The sequence below is a fragment of the Paramacrobiotus metropolitanus genome, unplaced genomic scaffold (genome assembly GCF_019649055.1).
Source record: "Paramacrobiotus metropolitanus isolate TYO unplaced genomic scaffold, Prichtersi_v1.0 Parri_scaffold0000216, whole genome shotgun sequence".
Taxonomy (NCBI): domain Eukaryota; kingdom Metazoa; phylum Tardigrada; class Eutardigrada; order Parachela; family Macrobiotidae; genus Paramacrobiotus; species Paramacrobiotus metropolitanus.
In genome coordinates this window covers 90,714-110,050 of record NW_026570436.1, presented here as the reverse complement: position 1 = coordinate 110,050, position 19,337 = coordinate 90,714, and the positions used below count along the sequence as shown (strand labels likewise).

At 42.0% G+C, this 19,337-nt stretch overlaps 2 protein-coding genes across 3 annotated transcripts; both read left to right on the top strand.

The window, feature by feature from the left end:
- Window positions 1-5,317, top strand: LOC129601156 (uncharacterized). 2 transcript variants are annotated; one of them, XM_055499890.1, is made up of 4 exons: window positions 1-322; window positions 1,349-1,560; window positions 2,413-2,679; window positions 4,592-5,317. In XM_055499890.1, exons 2-4 carry the CDS (start codon window positions 1,506-1,508, stop codon window positions 4,807-4,809), a joined length of 540 nt encoding a protein of 179 aa, XP_055355865.1. In that variant the 5' UTR covers window positions 1-322; window positions 1,349-1,505; the 3' UTR covers window positions 4,810-5,317. The 2 variants fall into 2 exon arrangements, with proteins under 2 accessions (XP_055355865.1, XP_055355864.1); XM_055499889.1 differs by lacking the exon at window positions 1-322 and having other exon boundaries at window positions 1,150-1,560.
- Window positions 5,318-17,549: 12,232 nt separating this feature from the next.
- On the top strand, window positions 17,550-19,334 carry LOC129601161 (2-acylglycerol O-acyltransferase 1-like). Its single transcript, XM_055499895.1, has 3 exons — window positions 17,550-18,404; window positions 18,563-18,765; window positions 19,001-19,334. The coding sequence occupies exons 1-3, from the start codon at window positions 17,689-17,691 to the stop codon at window positions 19,150-19,152; spliced, it is 1,071 nt and encodes a 356-aa protein (XP_055355870.1). The 5' UTR covers window positions 17,550-17,688; the 3' UTR covers window positions 19,153-19,334.
- Window positions 19,335-19,337: the final 3 nt, after the last annotated feature.

Sequence of the window (19,337 nt, the reverse complement as noted above, 5' to 3'; positions counted from 1 at the left end):
ACAACATAATTGCCGGTGGAATTTTTCTTTCGTGTACTATAATATAATGGTTAGGAAAATAGTTTGTCATCGTGTTGCGCTGGATTTCGAGGATATTTAATGGCTTTCTGATGTTTGTTTCGCATCCACACCTCTGTGATTTTTCAACGTGAGCTCTTTGCCGGCAATCATTTGCTCTGTCAAACGGAAAAGTGTGTGCATGAATGTGTTTTTCGCGCATCGTGTTAACAACTGTAAGCTGACAATACGGTACGCTTTTAATGAGCGCTGACACATCGTGCTGGGATCGTTGAAGGCCGATTTTGCTGCGTCATCCTTGAAGGTATGTTCACAAAGCGTAAAAGAATGAGAAAGGAAACTGTAAATTTTAGAGAGTATCTGCATAGATAAGTTAAACAGAAAGTACAGCAACTGCGCCCCGAGCTAATTTTTTAATAAAGACGAAAAGTTTACATTAAACCAAAAATGCTGAAAAATGAATTTTTGTGAATGCGTAATTCTTTTGTGTTGCATTTGTAACGAACTTCCAATTATTAGCGTAAGATAATAAAAATATTAATAAAAACGAAAATAAACAGGTATATAAAATAAAAATAATTGTATTAGAGTAGAAACATTTGTAAAAAGGTGTTAGAAAATAAAAAATAATTGCATAGTTCGGGCTAAATTATACAGTTTTTATAGGGAATAGATAATTTTAAAAAAATAAAAATTACGCTAAATATAACTGCGAAGTCCAGTAATATGATAAACTGCAACTTTCGAACACTTTGTCAGCAACTTAAAATTTATTTGAAAGAAAGAAAAAGTTGTGCATTTCAAAATTTTTTTAAGCAAAGTTAAAGACTGCATTGCAAACGTTATTTTTACTTTCAATAGTAAATTTATTGATCGAAGAAAAATAGGTCGGTATGCGCAAATGAAACCGGTGACTCAAGCATCCAGCATCCACACCGACACTCCTCTGCTCTAAAAGCACACAGTACATAGCCGCAATGAGTCATCGGCAAGGTGCATACACAGCCGACACTGTCCAGGGCGCAGCCAATGAGCAGTGTGAAACCGGTTTTGATCACCGCGTGTCGCTCTACTGTACAACGGCACACAGATGCCCCAACGGCCATGTAGCGCTATAAAGCCGATGTTGTTCCTTCTTTTGAAACTTTGACGGACACTTACATTTCTGCTCTCCCTCCCTGCTAACCATTAAATTCACTGCTAGACTTTTACTCGATGATCTACCGCTGGTTATAGCACGTTTCTCATCTACCTGTGACGATTAGCGAGAATCGACGTAAACATCAAGTTCACTGTACCGTTGTTGTACCGGCGTATGCTACCTGTCTAGGCGCATCTATCGAGCGGATTCTAATCACTAACCGGACGCCGGAATCGCCTTTCCCTGATTATTGATCGACGGGATTTTCGGGGAGCATATTGATCCTATTTAACGTGCCCGGTGATACCGTTTTTCCCACGAATTTATTTTATATATTAAACGGAATATGGAGCGATTTGGATATTTGTGCCTCGCTGTTCTTTTTGCCGCTGTTCCTTCAGGTAAAAACAAAAAATTGTTACATCCAAATCATTCAAAATATATTATTTAAAAACTAAATAATTCAGAAAACAGTTAGTGTTTTTCCAAAAACTTTTCAAATTTATATATTTTTTCTTTCGAAAAAATTTCGTTAGGATTGAGCAGAGATTGAATCTCATATAACAAAACTTTTTAAACTAGGTTTTCCGTTTTGAGCAGACGAAAACACAATCAAGGTTAGCATAATAAGCGCTCGAACGGCGACAGTTGTTAAAAACCGGCTTGTCATCGACTCGTCGCTGTATTCGTTACTGTTATAAGGTTCAATGAAACGTTGAGAAGCGCTTCTTGCTCTACTAGTCTGGCTGCGAAAAATTCTTTTCCTTTTCATAACACACATACAGCAAAAACTTTATCGCTTTATTGCAACAATGCTGGAAAATTGGAGAATGCTTATTCACATAAATATGCGGATATAACGAATGTCCGCACTGCTTATTATGGCGAAACAGTTCGTTAACCTTTTCGAGGGGATCTGTTATTGATTATCGATTTGTTATCAAGAGATTCACCGGTGATGTATCTGGGTCATTAACGTCGCTGGTAGATCAATAATAAACCAAATGTATGCCAAATGAGAGGACGCTCTTCAAAATCCCAAACTTTATTTTTGAAGCGCCGGTTAATGTCCTATTATAATAATACGAAAACGTACACGCGATACATCCCGTACTTGATTTTTCTATTCACATATGTTCTTAATTTTAGACTTGTTGTTATTGAAATACAATCATCTATGGAGAATATTATTCGTATTCGCATGTTGAATTTTTTTTATTGGCCATAAAATGGACGGTGTCGTATTTTTGCAGTTCTGTCACGCAAATGCTACGTGTGCGATTCACAGCAGAATCCGAGCTGTGCGGATGGCTACCAGACCGGGAGTATGAGTTATCAAGATTGCTCAACATACGGCAGCGGTGGTTTTGGTCAGTTCGGACAGCAAGGAGGACAATTCGGTCAGGGCGGCCAGGCCGGACAATTCGGACAAGGGGGCCAATTCCCGCAGCAGCAATTCGGTTATGGCGACATGAACCGCTGCTTTAAGCTGACCAGGGTTAATCCGGCCGGTGGTCCCGGTATGTAGCTAAAATTTAATAACAAACATGCAATAAATTGAATTCTTTCAACGTTATATAATGCCGGCTTTGCATAACGGTTGCAGTTTTAATGTAGCACTCATGCGCAACCGGTGATATTGTTTGGTACCTCCACTTCATATGCTTTTTTGGCATGTGTTTATGTTTTTAGTTTATTTTTTATATACTCGTACTATTTTCTTGCAAAACGTGCGATTACTGATTTATGTAAAGCCAAGATTATTTGTTAGAAACAGATCTAACAAAACGTACTTTACTAGAAAAAAGCACTTTGCTAGAGTAGAAAAAGTACTTTACTCTCCTTTAAAATGGAGACAGTATACTACCTTATTGATTCACTTTTTATTGCGAGCGTTTAAGTTGGGCTCTATTAATTTTGAAAATATTTATTTGATTTACCGAAAATAGGTTAAACCGTGTAAGTAGCAACCCGCTTTATGGATAGGTTTTTTTAACGGTCGCAGTGATTTCCGTCCTTTAAAGATAATTCCGTAAAAACTAATCACCATAAATCATTCGGCAGCTGCCGTGAAAGCTTAATTAAACCTTCGATAATTTCGCCTATCGTCAGGATATTTTGACACGCGATACCATCTTTCGACGGTGTAATAAGCCGGTATAATTGCGGTCTATTTTCCCCGCGCGATGACCGCTACAAAGAACCCAGCCGAACATGTAAGTACACTGACCATATTCCGACAAATTAGTGTTGCTGCGCTTCTCGCCAGTCGAAGCACGTGGGAAATATACCGTTCGCGGCAGAGAACCGGTTTTCTCCCGGCTTAAGCGTCTTACCAATTTCCACAACCCGGCTAAACCGGTTTTTTGTATGGACGAATCATAATCGCCGTACTCGTACAGCCTGCGACTTTAACTTGCGCACTGCACAGCGTATCCAAATATGCATCGATAAACAGGGGGAGTTAAACGCGTGATATGTTGTTGAAAAATTGTTCGACGAGAAGAATTTGCATGTGAGGGAAATTATTATGCAGGTGGATAATCCGCCGATGTTGAGATGCTTTTGCCGTTGAAGTGGCGTTGTCAAACCGTCTGAATCGACATCTGTGAATACCTGTATGGGGACAAGTGCGGCAAATCGTGCTGAGTCCAGCAGTGCTGATGTCAGGGAAAACTAATCAGTAAAGTCTATAATGTCAATACAAACAACCAACAATTAGCTTGTCAGGATGTGTGCAGTGGACATGAGGTTGGCGTTTTTCTCCCCACTGTCAAGTAGTGCTGTAATCTGTAGTGCCACCGCTCTAATGAGTGTGTAATTTTAATCGGCACTTCAAACAATGTTACAATAATATTATCAAATTAAGTGCCAATTGGCAAACTACGCTATAAAACGTTATAAATCTGCAGATAATTTCAGTTTTATTTAATCTGGTTAAATTGACCCAAGATGCAGCTAATTTTAAAAACTTCTGTCAATGCAACAGCTTGACAATTAACCATATGCATGCCTAGTTTCGTACGAGGTTTTCGGATGAAATTTATATGGGCTTAGAAGAAACTCGAAAACGAACCGTAAGCTTTATTTTATGGTAAGCATCAGTGACTCAGTAATCAATTAATACTCGTATCATTAACCCTGGTTTCACGACAAAGACGTTTTGGCGGGAAACCAATGTTCATATACCGGCTGCATATGAAAGACGTCCATCGAAAAGTGGCGACAATAAATTTATTTGCACTCACGTTGATTTAGTTCCCTGAATATTAAAGTCAACGCCTAACTGAAAATGATACGATGTAAACCAAAATTTAATTTTAATGGATATATTATATAACTAACCTGGTTTCGTTGCAGTTAGCATTACTGGTGCGGCGAATTAGGTTTATTAAACATTTTGCAAAGGAATAATTTCAAGTTTTCTTGTAGCTATCATCACACGAGGCTGCGGTAGTGGAATGCAGATGCAGGGACCCTCGTACGGAGCCACCAGTGACGGATGCGTATGGAACGGTCTACAACAGAGCTGCAGTTGCGACAGTAACTACTGCAACGGCTCAGCCCGCTTCACACCCACCCGCTTCACCGCCCTCCTTATCGGCCTCTTAAGCGTGTGCGCTGGTGTCCTCTACCGACACAGTCTATGAGATACTTGTTAGAAAACACTGAAAAGTGGAGTCTGCACGTGGGCCAAATACATTTATATTCAAAAAAGCTGTAAAGTGAGGAAACGGGAATCTGATATCTGTGGTAAAATTGTACGAATGCTGCGGACGGTGTGTGTGCGCGCCATGAAGTTATGCAAAACTGGATTCAAGTATTTTTCCACAAAATATGTGTATTTTGTTATTTGTTCGGTGTGTCGTCGTCTTTCTCGTATATTTTTACTGTACATGTGTGCTTATCCCTGCTGCTTGTCTGGTTTCTCTGCTTGAACTGCTTCTATACGGTTTACGACCCTGTTGACCTTTAGAAATGTGGAGTTGGTGGGATAATTCTGCTGTTATTATTTTGTTACAGTTTTAATTACCGGTTGTTTAGTTGGTTGAAATGTTACTTATTCGCTACGTCGCCGTAATAATCAGTCGACATGGTTAAGTGTGATTGGAAGCCTTCGCGGAAACAATGTTTATTACTTTAAAGAAGCTCCGATTGGCTCTGTCTGTTCATTAGCAATTTGTTTGGTATCCTAAATTTTGGTAGCATTTTGTTGCGGTATGCCGTGGCACTGTACTTATTTGTAAGATAGGAATTAAAATGTTGCATAAATAACCGCATTCTTTTGATGAAGTAGCTAAACCTTCTGTCACCGTGACAAAATAATAAGTAACGTGCCAAAGTAGACAAAAAGAGAAACTTTTTTACGAGTACTTAACAGCGACGAAAACTTGTGACAATAATATAACAATAGTATTGTCTCATTATGTATATTGCCATAATATTATATGCATACGACGCCATACGGAACGCACAACTTCCGCCATACACAGAGTTAAGTTTCTTCACGTAGTTAGTTTACAAAGTTAATTGCTTTAATGTACTGTGTTAATGCACTACCCACACTACAATAATACCTACTTAAAAAAACAAAACTTAAACTTTACAAACTTTAAGAAAACAGTTCCGCAAAAAAATGGGCCAACACGTACAATATTGTACTTGTACTTGTACAGCTGTACTTATCGTATTTATTGAGTACAGTACATGAATGTACTACTTATTAAAGTCGCAGCTAAATGTGGTACGAGTTTATTTAATGACATTGTGTTACAGGATGTTTAATGACATACTCGTATGTTTAATGACATTGTGTTACATGAATACAATAAAACCATACGGTTGTCATGGTTACATGGACAACGTACTGCTTAAATGCGTACTCTGTACAGCAGCGTCTGCAGGACTAAAGGAAAGGACAACGCTGTATGTTTATGCAACAACAACAACAGCGTTTGCAGGGGCTTGCGTCAGGCGTTTTTGGGATATTCTGGAATCGCTGGATTGATGGACCTAATATTGACTGCCTTAAATTCATAGCCTATTACATGCGCCCCGGCCGCGGGAACCTCGCCGCATCCCTTGCGTACAGTAAGTGTTGACTGTACTGGTCGTTCGTCCGTATAATGACATTCTTGGTGTTACGACTGCTGTTTGAACCGTATTAAATGAACTACTGGAAATAAGAACAGGAGAATAAAGGATCTGAAGACTACCCACTGGACTCCAGAATTATGCCTAACCGACCGAAATCTGTAAGTAAATTATATGTAAGCACCCTTTTCGTGGTCGCAACCCGTGTTTTATAGACATCATTTTCTACTAGAAAGGAAACACCCTGTTAACGTCCTTTGTATGTATGCATTTTACTATTTCTATAGGTACCCTTTTTTAATGTTGCACTCGCATACAGACACAATCAGGCTATCGGAAAGTGAGGCTAATTTGCAAACTTAGATCTAATGAAGATGGCATCGTCGACAGTAATTTTAATGTTTTGTTCCACAATCGTAATTTTGTTTGCCGGTTATCTGCCGGTTCTTTTCGGACACCGGGTGACCTCTTCTTTATCCAGCGCCTCTGCTAACCATTTCCGGTGCGCTTCGCCTTTTTCAGTAGCAGTACCTTCTGGGGCCACGCCAGCGATGATTTCGGCCAGGAAAGCACAAATTAGCGGGCCGTAATGATTCGATCCAGCATTCTGAAGTTGCACAACATGAAACATAAGGTCGAAGTAGGTGACCTCGCCTCCGTATAACATGGCCAGCTGCAACAGTATATGCAGCGATAGCGATCATAGTTGCCGTGTATCGGTTCTGATACTACAACTGTACCGTATGCTAAAGCTCCAAATGGAGGCTTATAAAGTACCGGGTGCACAAAAGAAATCAGTTACAAAGATAAGGGTGTCTTTAATTTTAATTAACAAGTGGCGGAAAAGTGGTGCCTGTAGTAAACGGGGGTTTCGGGGTGTCTAAGAAACCTATCGCAAGTGCGAATGTACTAAAGCCTAACTGCGCTTTAGTGGCTGGTTGTGCGCAGAAGTTCGCGTCCAGTCGCCCGCAAAGGCACTTGTGGTTTGTTCAATTCGGTACCCGAATGTTCCGGGATCGTGCTGCCCTTCATCATCTTTGGATTCAGATGAGGATCTAAGCGGATACACATCATACCACCCTGCAGCATTGCCCATAGTTCTAAACGCCACCGCCGTCCATGACAATTTCCGAGTGCAGTTTGTGTCAGATACGACATCGATACTGGATGCAGGCAGGAAACTCTTACTCGTAGTTAAAGGCAGTAGAAAAACTGAAAGGTTCTTGCTGTCGATACAATTAATAATTACTGAAAGTACGGCAACTTAAGTTGTGTACAGTTCAGTTTTAGAGCAGAAGAAACAGAGCGTGAACATGCTCCAGTAAAGTTGTTTCTTCGCAAGTGACAACCACTGACAAGTAAGACCCATCGAGAACTTTTTAGTAATCCGTGCGAAACTGATCGCTCCTCTCAGGGAGGGCGGCCATGATTTCCTCCAAGCTGTCGGGCAGTTGGAAACATTCCAACCGACCGTATTCATCAGCAGCGACCGTGAGGAGTAACGCAGGGGGTGGTGACGCCGGCGACATGTTTGGGTCCATTTCAAGCAAACATTCAAAAACCCACTGGCTAAGTCGTAAATGGGCGGCATTTTCTTCCTGCATGATCGGTCATCATCCGAGCACATCTGTGTGTTTTATAGGTGAGCGGTATCACCAGCATTCTTTCGTCAAATCCCTGCCCTTCGATACTAATATACTAGTCACGAATTTGTAGATGGTGACAGGGTGCACTTTCACCGCTGGGGATGCGGTAACCATACCCACACGAACAGCCTCCCACTTTCTCCACCTGTTTCATTTTACGCTTTTGGGCGGCACGGTTTAGTGCGTCGTCGTCCTTCCACAATGGTAGGTGGTAATCCTCATGGGTTTCGTCAGCTTCCGGAATGTTGGTTATACTTAGGTCAATCAGTTCGCATACGTCCATCAGATACCGACCGTCCCAGCTTCCAGAGACGGAAATCCGGCCATTCCGACGGATCAGGACTGAATTCGCCAATCAAAGTATGCCACAGACTGAGCACCCATTTAGACGGCGCAACGTCTCCAGATTCCAAGCCATCCAACAGGCCCTTTAGTCGCTGCCAGGTGAACCACAGAAATCCCGGAAATCGATAGCCGAAATCTGCTTTTGTTCGGATTTTCATCCGTTAAACACTTCAAGGAAAAAATACCAGTGAACATTTTAGCATTTCGCGCTAGCCTGAAATCGTCAGAAACTTTACTCTCACTGAATTTTTATTTCGAAGTCGTTTAGGAAAATTACCCCCAAAAACGATTGAGTCGTTAGGTGTGTACACAGCGTTAGCTTTATTCTTTTGTAGTGCACAATTCATGTACAACCGTAGTTTTATGTTATACTTATATAGCCGCTGCCTTGTCGTAATAACTTCGTAAATTCCTTCGTTGTATTATTATACAACGAACGAAGTTGCGCGAAGTTATTACGATACTACCATTTGCATGATACGCATTGTCTGTTGCATTGAGTCTTCGTTGTTGGCTGCGATACCTTGAGTACCATAGTGCTGTTACTCTTCCATTTCCTCCATTGTTTTAATACCTGCTTTCAGTTTTTCGAAGTCGAAACGTTGAAACGTGAAATGCGAATATAATGTTTTTCGATCAGTTAATTTTTCATTTGTCTGTTCAGCAAATGTGGCTTCTGATTATCAGGGCAGGGGATTTTTTATTCTTTTGCGCTGATATTCCGCTCACTTTTCCTGGCTGATAATGTGATTTGCCAAGGTCGGCACGTCAGCCAACCTGGTGTTTTAACAGAAGAGCAATTAATTCTTCTTACTCTTGGACGGTTTGGTCTAGGACGTGGCTTGCAAATGCCTGTAAAACGCTGTCTAAAGACTCACAAAAAATTCGGAAATGGTACACATGTGCTGCTGTCCATAAATATAATTGCTTGTTGGTTTACACACAGCAGTTCGTTGCGGACAATAAAAGTTTTCAGATGCTCCGCATCACAAGGACTGTTCCTGCCTGCAGCCGTGATTTGAAGAAAAGCCACCGCTCCGTTATTGTCGAAATCGACATACACCGCATCGAATGCATATTCTCGCTCGTCGGGTGGAAGGGACTTCAGGGACTAACGTATGTCTTGTAAGTGTACGAAACTTCCTGGTTTCAACCGATTTCGACTTACTGGGTAGGGCCTGGCTGGGGTAGCAGTGTAGTCGTGGAATTTGAGGGCTATAGCGATTGCGCACTGGTTATCGGCGGTGTCTTTCCTTAGGTCAATTTATGCGCCAGATTTTCGTGGACAGTGATATTGAGCAGTGCCCGGTTTTCGTAACCTTTGCCGGTTATTTCGTCGACAAAAACTGCTGGGAATTTTTGGTTGTGTGGTGGCCGCCAATGTGGTGGCTGAATATGTTCACATTGATTAGTCAGCGTCATCACGGAATGACGCAACGTTGCCAGGGAAGATAACTTGCCCTGCGTTAACGGTATTTAACGCCTGCAGCGTTAAATAGCATTAACTAGGGCGAAACTGTAACTGAAGCTCCGGCACTAGCTCCGGCACTAATGAAAGATAAATATGTAGTCATGTAAATATGTAAAAGGTAAATATGTAAACATGTAAAGATAAATACACTATATGTAAAAGGTCATGCTATCTGTGTGCTGATTATGGTTCATAAATTTGCTGCTCCAGAGTTTCGTCTGTTGATGGGTAGTCTGCAAAATATGTTGTCGTATCCGGCTTATTTTGTTCACCCAAGCACTATGATTGAAGGCTGCTGGAATGTTATGCAATTAGTTCAATACTGAGCGCTCCCGTTACATAAATGCAGTGTTACGTATACATTTGGTCATATTCGTTTTCGACTCACATAATTCAGCATTTTCATTGTAGGGATTCTGGTGGTCAATTTCTTGTATCAGCTGTTTCAAGGACCGTTGCTATCTTTTAGGAAACTTTAACGTTTTCTTGAAGCTTCGCTCATATTCCGTAATTGTAAGTCCAAAGGCAAGACATCTGTCACGCGATAGGAAATTTGGAGGGTATTTATAAATAATACGGACGTCCCTTCCTCTTATAGTAATCACTTTCAATTTGCAAACACTGGCGTTTTGCAAAATTGTGCCAAATCGAAGTAAATCTTTTCTGTTACTGCTCGAAAAACATTGTTTGGATTCCGGAAGTATTCTTTAATTATCCTCAGGCATATTGCGGTGCCAGGGAATAATAATATACTCTTAAATATGTATGTCTGCTGTCCGCACACCATTTGCAAAAGGATTGCAACGTGCAGATATGGATTTACTATACTGTAATTATATCATGGTACCCCGTCCACAAAATAGCCGTATATTTCTACAAAACAGCAGAACTTTCTACATTTATATCCCTAATGGGAATGTGGGTTAGGATGAATACCCTAGCAATGCATTGTTTCATGATAGCGCCTGGTTGGCTAGTACTTACTACTTGTACAGATGTATGTGTTCACACAGTAATGTATAAGGAACAGCGCTACTGTTTATTCTTACAGCATACTAGGATTTTGTACCTCATAGCTATATCTCCTTCGAAATTTGCACATAATTATATTCATACGCGGATTTTGTGAGCCCGTGTGTGGCTGTAGGTTTATGAGTACGCTGGTCATCTATTTATTCCTCGGATTGCGGCGCCAATTACCGTCTATTAGAGTACAATCAGTACAGCAATAAAATAATGCCGATTTCTTTTGTCTGCCATTTGTTTCGTCAGCAGTGGCAATTCTTACGCTTTTGGTTTGTTCTTCATTACAGCGGTTTGAATAAGAGGTACAACGAAGCATTAAAGTGAATGTTAATAACGTTTTAGATAACGTCAGTCTGTTTTATAGTTGTGCACTTGTGCCAAGGCGAGCTTCCGTATCAAGTAGCATTTGAGCTGCCGCTACTGCGACGCTCCTTTGCATACTTTTTGCGGAATTTCTCTTGTGAAACTTCTGCGGAACTTCTGGACCACTAATGCATAAAACTTCCCAAATTAACTTCCGATACGGCGAACCTCCTTGTTGTTAAAATATTATTTTCTTCACAAACCACGTTCATTTACAATACTGACGTTTCACAGTCGAGGTATTTCGTAAGAAAAGTAAAGCGCTATAGAGAGTACGTTATCCATGTGTGGGGGATTATTAGACTGTGACTTGTGAGTCCTGTTGTTGTTTATTTATGCAAGCGCAAACTTGACCTTTGCATCCGTTTAAGTTTGGCACCTTATGTTTGCTGTATTGAGTGTACGTGCTTGCTGTACTTACTCTAGAACGTGTACGTGCTTGCTGTACTTATTCTAGAATTTGCATACTACTCGTAGTACTAGTAAATAGTACTATTTAATACTGTATGTATCTAAAATTTTAAACACATCATTGCAGTACTGTACTTCTATGCGTCTACTGCATTTATTAATACTAGTAATTATTAAATTTAATGATACGGTTGTCATGACTACATTGACTGCGTATTATAGCGCTGTGAGGATTTGTAGCGGAGCTCGTAACAGCCAGGCTGAGCCCGAACCGTGTCGAAGTCAGTCGAACCAAACCAGGTTGGGGGTTGTGTCACCATATAATACGCAAGATTCAAGAACTACAAAGTACTGTACCCTAACCCTGCACTTGAAGGAAATTTGTACAGTGCAGCCACACGCACTTGTACGAGCCCATTCACCATTCACATACGCGGCTTGCTGCTAGTGCGCGTTTAAACGTGAACTGGTTGAATGTTTATCCGGCTATACAGCACCGTGTCGCTCATAGCGTACAAATTTCCATCAAGTGCAGGGTAAGGGTACAGTACACGCTAAGGGACTGCCATGCATATGCATTTTAATTTTTTCGAACTTTTTGTGATATTCTGGAATCGCCGCATTGATGGACTGCTGATGCTTGTTGTGAACACAGCCGCAGGGTGCCTATAATCTGAAAGCAACGTTAATTGGGAATCTCGATCGCATCTTCAGTTCTGTTATCAGCTATATTATTTGTACGTAGATCAGCGTTGCTCGAATTCGTCTATTTGGTCGATAGTAAATCACTCTGTTCCGGTTTGTGACTGTTGCATGGACGAATAATTAGGAATATGAACTGGATGACACAGGACCTAAAGACTACCCACTGGATTTCAGAACAGTGCCTAGCGGACTGAAATCCGTAAGTATTGTTCTATTTACAAACATGGCAGGATAACACAGACATCCGTTAGTCTGAATTTTCTGTTGCAGTGCGCGCATGTACGGATAATTTTCTGGGTTTTCAGCATGACCTTTGGTGTTTAAGACGTATGATTGGCTCCGGCGCGCCTCCACTCGTGCCTCAGAGCGATGCATGTTGTTACCAGTCACAGAAGCTAATTAATAACCGACATCATCACACTTGCAACTTGCAGTAGCATGATCTATATTTTTTTGCATCGCTTCGTGCGTAATTACTTACCAGGTTGGAGTACTGTTGGTAAGTATATTGTACTGGTGTGCAGGCGTAGCTTGTTCTTCTAACCAGGGCAGCGTCACCGGCCCCCCTCTCAGAAAAATCTAATTTTTTTGCAGGATGACAGAGTAACGTTAGGGTATACCTAAAAAAATAGTTTCATCTGCCATGGCCAGTAGGGCGTGGCCAAACAGAATTTAAAAGTTAAATATTTGCTATGTTATAGCCTATGGCCAATGTATTGCTTCGTACTTTAAGCACATTTACGATTTAATACGAACCACTTGACTGCGCTATCGTACGAGGTCTATGGGTGTCCAATATTCTCCGTTAACCGTTTTTGTTTCTGAAGCGGGCCTGTAGGTGGTAATTAACAATATTTGTACCAGCTAGATTAGCAGGTGTAAATACTTCCATTTCGATTCGCGCTATCAGTCTTTATCAAATACTGCTAGCACGAAAACCGAGGAAACGAGGACCTACAGATCATCTCAAAAATTAAAAATAATTCACTGTCATCTACTAGCCCGTTTCAGAAACAGGAAGCTGAGAACGCTCAGCGTACATGAGCCTCGTACGATACCACATGAAGTGGTTTGTATTAAATCGTAGATGTGCTTGAAGTACGAAGCAATGCATTGGCCATAGATTATAACATAGCAAATTTTTAACTTCTAAATTCTGTTTGGCCACGCCCTACTGACCATGGCAGATGAAACTATTTTTTTAACCATACCCTAGTATTACTCCGCAATCCTGCAAAAAATTAGATTTTTCTGAGAGGGGGGCCGGTGACGCTACCCTGGTAAGTCATTCCCTCTGTTGACTGAATTCCTGCATTCCGCTCCTCCAAGTTGTAACATCAGACAGGCGTACCATCAGACAGGGGTAGCATTAGGAAGGTCGTGCGGGGCTTTCTTTTCCATTCCCCACTTTTTCCGCTCGTTAAAGTTGACAAATTCGGCTACGCGGACAAATTCCACAAAAGCTAGTTTTGCTGTGACAGCATCATCCGCCAGGTTATCATACTGGGCCACACCTGCTGCGCTCGCGTTCTGGAACCTTCATATGAAAAAATGTTTATTGCAGAGTCTTATTACAAAATTTTTAAGGGAAAATGCTCCGGACACCGCCTTTCACCACCAACGTCTCCCTACACCATGTTTCACCACCACCGAAGTCTCCCGACACTACTATCTAATTATTTTAATTTTTATTTTAAAGCGTACACCACCGAAATCTCCTTACACCCCCACGAGAAACGCACACACCACTGGTGTAACCGGACACCTCTATTGCAAATGTTTTAATTAAGGTTATTACAGGGGGGAAAACCGCGTAGAAAAACACAGCACCGTTTTGTCAAGGTTTAGCTCCCCGTTTTACGTGACATTCTCGGGTTCTGTTTCTGTAATTGTGACGATATCCTTTGGCCGAACTCGTTCTGTTGCTTTACCAGGGCGGTGGTTGAGCTTCTGGATTCGCTTGGCTTCAAACGAAGCCATCACCCATTCCCTTATCGTTTTCCCGGAAAATGGACCTCCTTAATTTCGGGATCATTTCCGTTTAGCAGATCGTATGCAATTGCTAAGGCAAAAGGACCACAATTACTTCTATTTCTCTGGTTTTGAAATGTCATGTATGTTACGGTCTGGTTCTTTCGCACTCTATCGATCTCAACGTCCAGCGCGTTAATTCCGTTAACGATGTAGCTAACAACTGGTTCACACAAAGTGACATTCACAGTTAATGGTCGTCACAGTTGGTTGTTGACGTCATCACCAGGGTAGAGTTTGTCTCCTTTTACTGGCGGGCGGCGATGTTTCTCCAAGACATTCGTGAACTGCGAGTGAGCCTTATCGCTTTCTTGACCACTGGCCATCCACTGGTGTTATGAGCACAATGTCACAGTGAAGGATGGCTAAAAGGTCAACAGCCTAAGTACAACTTGTATCTACCCACATATTGTATCTATATCTACCCATCGTCAGCGATAGTGGTGCCATCCAGGAGACGTTTGATGGGAGAGTTGGGAAATCATCGGCGATCACGAAGATTTCACGGAAGCTGCTCTCGCACCATTCAATGTGGTGTTCCATGGTCAGTATCTTAGGTAGTGGGGCACCATCGGCACTAATATATTGCTATTTTAAATCCTTAAAATGGAAAAGTCGACCAGCGCACCTTCTGGTTTTGAGGCTTTTGTATCGCTTTCAGTTCGAAGCACTGAATAGAACCGTAATCAGCCGACCCGCGTTTTTATTTGGGAGACTGTGCTTCACCAAAAAATTCGGCCTCGTCGGTGGCTCTGCTTTTGCAGTGTTGAAAAATGCGATAGCTGACATATTTTCCGGGTTTTAAAAGAGTTTGAGACTTTAGACTGAGCGTGTACCAAATTTTTACATAGCGTTTAACTTGTAGTTAAAGGATATTACTTTTATGATGCCTTGGTAAAATTTATTGCACCAAATATTTAAAGTTCGTTCTCTGTAATCTCTGTCTGATGTGTTTCATCTAACGATTGCAACTGATTAACACTGAACACGGCACGAGAATTGCCTGATTTTGCTGGTAATTTCCAGTCATCTTCGCGAAGTCGAAATTGACGCTATAGGTTATGGGCATCCCACCGACTCATTCTAACTGCATTGCCGAATCCACACAAGTCGGCGCGATTGGCTTTTTCACCCAGGACCGGCAAATTCAACCGTGAGAAGGCCAAACAGTCTGTTCTTTGGCAATTGAAGTTGTAGCGAAATATCGTTGACATGATGACATCTATATTATTGCACAAGAATGAAGGCTAACCATCAACTTAAAGCATGAAGGTCGGTTACTCCCTTCTGGAGCTCCCGTCATAGATTTGAGACCAGTTCAACCAGGTCGGTTTTCCATTTGTCCAGTCTGGGGTCGTCCACTTCTGGCAGGAGAACCGATTGCCGAACCTCGGCGGTGTGGCTGTTCCGTCCCTGGTATCGAGCAGAGAACGGTATCTGCGAGGCCAGACATTCCTTCAAACCGTCGTCAAACTCGTCGGAATGCTCGAGCGCCTGCACCACATGTCACGAACGAACATGTTGGTTAAGATAATATATTCTTTGCCGACATGCATTCATATTATATAAGCAGTCTTACTTCGGTCGCCCCAGAAAACAGAATGGACCACATGCGGGCAATGCGTTCTGCGCCTGTGTCGATGCCCAGACTGCGTATTACGGGCACCAAGGCGCTTTGCGTGGCATGGCACTTTAGCAAGAAAACCGCTCAAGGAATCGGGCGACAGCAGCCCCATGAGCTCGGCGTAGGTGGCTGCGAACGCCTTGCCGCGTTGAAAGGCTTGCGCATCGCTGAAATCCCAGTCGGTCACTGGCTCATCGAATTGCAGGAAGACGATGCGGCTGGTGACACGTTCTCTGTCAAAGGTCACCACTCACTGGACATAACATTGTTAAACTGCAGTGACGAAATTAGCGCTTTCTGACTTGTCTGTTCCCGACTGAACCAGCTCCTCGGCATTCCCCGCATTGGCGGTGATTAGAACGCTAGACGTCGGCTGTGCCTTCTCGTTAACCTTGCGAATCGGTGCGATAGTTGACATGCAGCTGCTGCTCGAACGATGCCAGGATAATCTCTCTCAGTATGCTGATTTCTACCACGTCATGGAATATATGGGGCAGTCGCAACTTCTGCCACCGCTCTCGTAATGCGAGCGCCGAAATCTGCCGGACATTGCAGTTTGTGTGCAATTCTCGTCCAAGAAAGCTTACTCTAGAGTTTGGTTCACCATGCAGTGCCGTTTTTTTACCAATCAGGACTGCTCCCTATGTTCAAGTCAAATGTCTGCCGTTTAACATAAGGCGGGAAGGCAAGCTTAATCTGTGAGATAAGTTGTCCATAATGCCGTATACGTACATTGTCACGTTACTGTAGAGTGTGCATGTGCATGAAAATTGTCTCCTTCAACTAAATAAAAGTAATTTCATTACTAATGCCAGAGTTATATTGTACATAGTTATTATTAGTATTCAGTTTATTATCACTATTGCTGTTATTGGGTTATTGCTATTATTACCAAAAAATATGTCATGCCGTGTCGTACTAAGGAGTAACTACTTGATATCATGCTGAGAGGAGCTTCCGTTTTAAGTAGCATTTGAGCCGCAGGTATTGCGGCGCTCATTTGTCTACTTTTTGCGGAATTTCTTTCCCGTGCGATGGAGTGAACAGAGTATCCCGTGTGTTTCGATCTGGACGACTACTTATCTGTACACTGCACAATAAGATAAACAAACTAAAAGTAGCAACTGCCGAATACCTGATGCGGCGTGCTTACTTGTCCTTCTCGCACAATTACATTCTTATATGATGTTGCAAATTACGTACGATTTTCACCATTTTGTTAAGTTTTACGAAACTGACTGGCACAGTCAAAATGCTGCACAAGCCATGTAAAATTTTAGATCCATCTGTAAGACGATAGCGGGCTGTTAGACTTCTGTACGGGTACGATTATTGTACATGTGACCTGATTGCTTATTTAGAGACGCGCAAACTTGACCTTTACGTCTCGAAGTTGTATTTTCTGTTTACATTGATATTGTACGTCTCAATCTATACGGCTTTATTAATGTACAGCACCTAAGACGGGTGACGCCATCACCAACTTGATAATTGCTGATACTGCACGGCAGGAACATTGCTATGCAAATACTGAAATACCCACTGGACGATTTGTCGTGCTATTAATATCAACGCGCACGTCAACATGTGTGCGTTCTATACACACCGACTGCCGGTTCAGAATTATTCGGACACGAACCTGATGATAATTTAGGCATGATAGACATATACACGGCTTCGTCAGAACAGAAAAAATATATGTACTGATTGAATCTGATAATGGTGTTTAATTAAAACGTAACTGTACGTAAAGGTAAATTTTAGCAATAATTGCTGAATGTTATGACTTGTCATGTTATGTTAATGTTACTGAATGTTGTGTTATACCGGTATACGCGCCATGCGTTTCAGTAGTCTATCAGGATTAACCATCGACACCCTTATTGATTCGGTTATTGCGATCAGCCAGAAACTTGATGAGAGATGGCCGGAAATCAGCTGCTGCATTGTCACCACATTTCTCTTATTCGGATGGATAATCACCACGGCACTTTTCTTTCTCTTCTTCTTCACCGATTACTATTGGCTCTCGTTATTATACAGCGTCTGGTATTGTCTGGACTGGAATCAGCCGATCACCGACGCGTCACGCGTTTCTCCCAGTTTGCGCCACGCTTCCCTCTTCCGCCACTTTGCACAATATTTCCCGGTAAAGGTCATCCGTACGGTTGACCTCCCGGCACAGAATAATTACATTTTCGGTTACCACCCCCACGGCATTGCCGCCCTGGGGAGTTTTGCCGCCTTTTTAACGGAAGGCGCGGATTTCGCACGGATCTTCCCGGGATTGAGGGCGTGGCATCTGCTGAGCCGAGTGGCGTTCTACTGGCCGGTGATGCGCGATGTGTGGCGGTTGTTGGGCGCGTGTGCCGCCACGAAGGAAAACGTGGCCCGCATTACGGAGACTAAAGGGAATGTGATTGTGGTTTTGGCGGGTGGGGCCGGGGAGGCGTTGGAGTCGCATCCCGGCGGGAGTCAGTGTGTGCTGAAACACCGGAAGGGATTTATTAAAGCTGCACTGGAAAACGGGTAATGCACAGCCTAAATAAGATAAATTAAATTTTATATAAGAATGAGAAAAAAATTAAAATCAAAATAATTAAAATCTAAATTAAAAATGAATTTAAAATAAATATTGTAAATATATAATAAATCTCATTCGTTGCTGTGTTATTAATTTTTGTTAGGTGCCATTTAGTACCGGTATTTGCGTTCGGAGAGAACGATCTGTACCGGCAAGCTGTGGCTAATCCGCCGAAATCGCTCATTCGCAAAGTACAGAAATTTCTGCATAAATGGACGGGTTTCGTGCCGGTGATGTTCTACGGGAAGGGTGTGTGCGGATGGCGGTATGGATTTATGCCGGCACAGCAGCCTGTCAATATTGTTGGTATGTGCGACAAATAATCATAGGCACAGCTGTTGCGTATTAAACAAATTAAATGTTAATTTATGCACAGGCGATAAAGTACAGTTATTCGGTATACCCCCGCTGGATGGCGATAACGATGATCAATTTAATGATTTTGTTGTTGTTGTTGTTCTGCAGTAGGATTAAGTTACAGAAATTCTTATTAACCGGTTCAAAAGATTCACTGTTTTTAAATTTTTTTTCCTATTTTTAGTGGGGCCACCGATTCCCGTTCCGCGGATCACCACACCCAGTGATCAAGAAATCAGCGAACTGCACCGGAAATACCGACATGCGCTGATGTTGCTGTTTCACGAGTACAAAGGTCATTTCGGTATGGCCGACAACGAATTAACGTTTATCTGATTGTTTACTACATTTTCTGGGTAATTTTTATTTTGACTAATTTAATTCGTCGAGATTTTTCTGTCCCGGTTTCCTAATTGTACAGATACATGCCGTATGGTTTCTGGGCTTTTTGTTAATCAGGTGTACGAAGGACGGAGGCTTGCGTAAGCTGCGCTAAAACGAAAACAACAGTACTTGTAAAT

What these genes read in the sequence shown, in the direction of transcription:
- LOC129601156 (XM_055499890.1), top strand. Translation starts at nt 1,506, where the DNA reads ATGGAGCGATTTGGATATTTGTGCCTCGCTGTTCTTTTTGCCGCTGTT. An exon ending in TTTTGCCGCTGTTCCTTCAG is followed by an intron (nt 1,561 to 2,412) that starts GTAAAAACAAAA and finishes GTATTTTTGCAG; the next exon opens with TTCTGTCACGCAAATGCTAC. An exon ending in TAATCCGGCCGGTGGTCCCG is followed by an intron (nt 2,680 to 4,591) that starts GTATGTAGCTAA and finishes GTTTTCTTGTAG; the next exon opens with CTATCATCACACGAGGCTGC.
- LOC129601161 (XM_055499895.1), top strand. Translation starts at nt 17,689, where the DNA reads ATGTTGTGTTATACCGGTATACGCGCCATGCGTTTCAGTAGTCTATCA. An exon ending in AAAGCTGCACTGGAAAACGG is followed by an intron (nt 18,405 to 18,562) that starts GTAATGCACAGC and finishes AATTTTTGTTAG; the next exon opens with GTGCCATTTAGTACCGGTAT. An exon ending in GCAGCCTGTCAATATTGTTG is followed by an intron (nt 18,766 to 19,000) that starts GTATGTGCGACA and finishes TCCTATTTTTAG; the next exon opens with TGGGGCCACCGATTCCCGTT.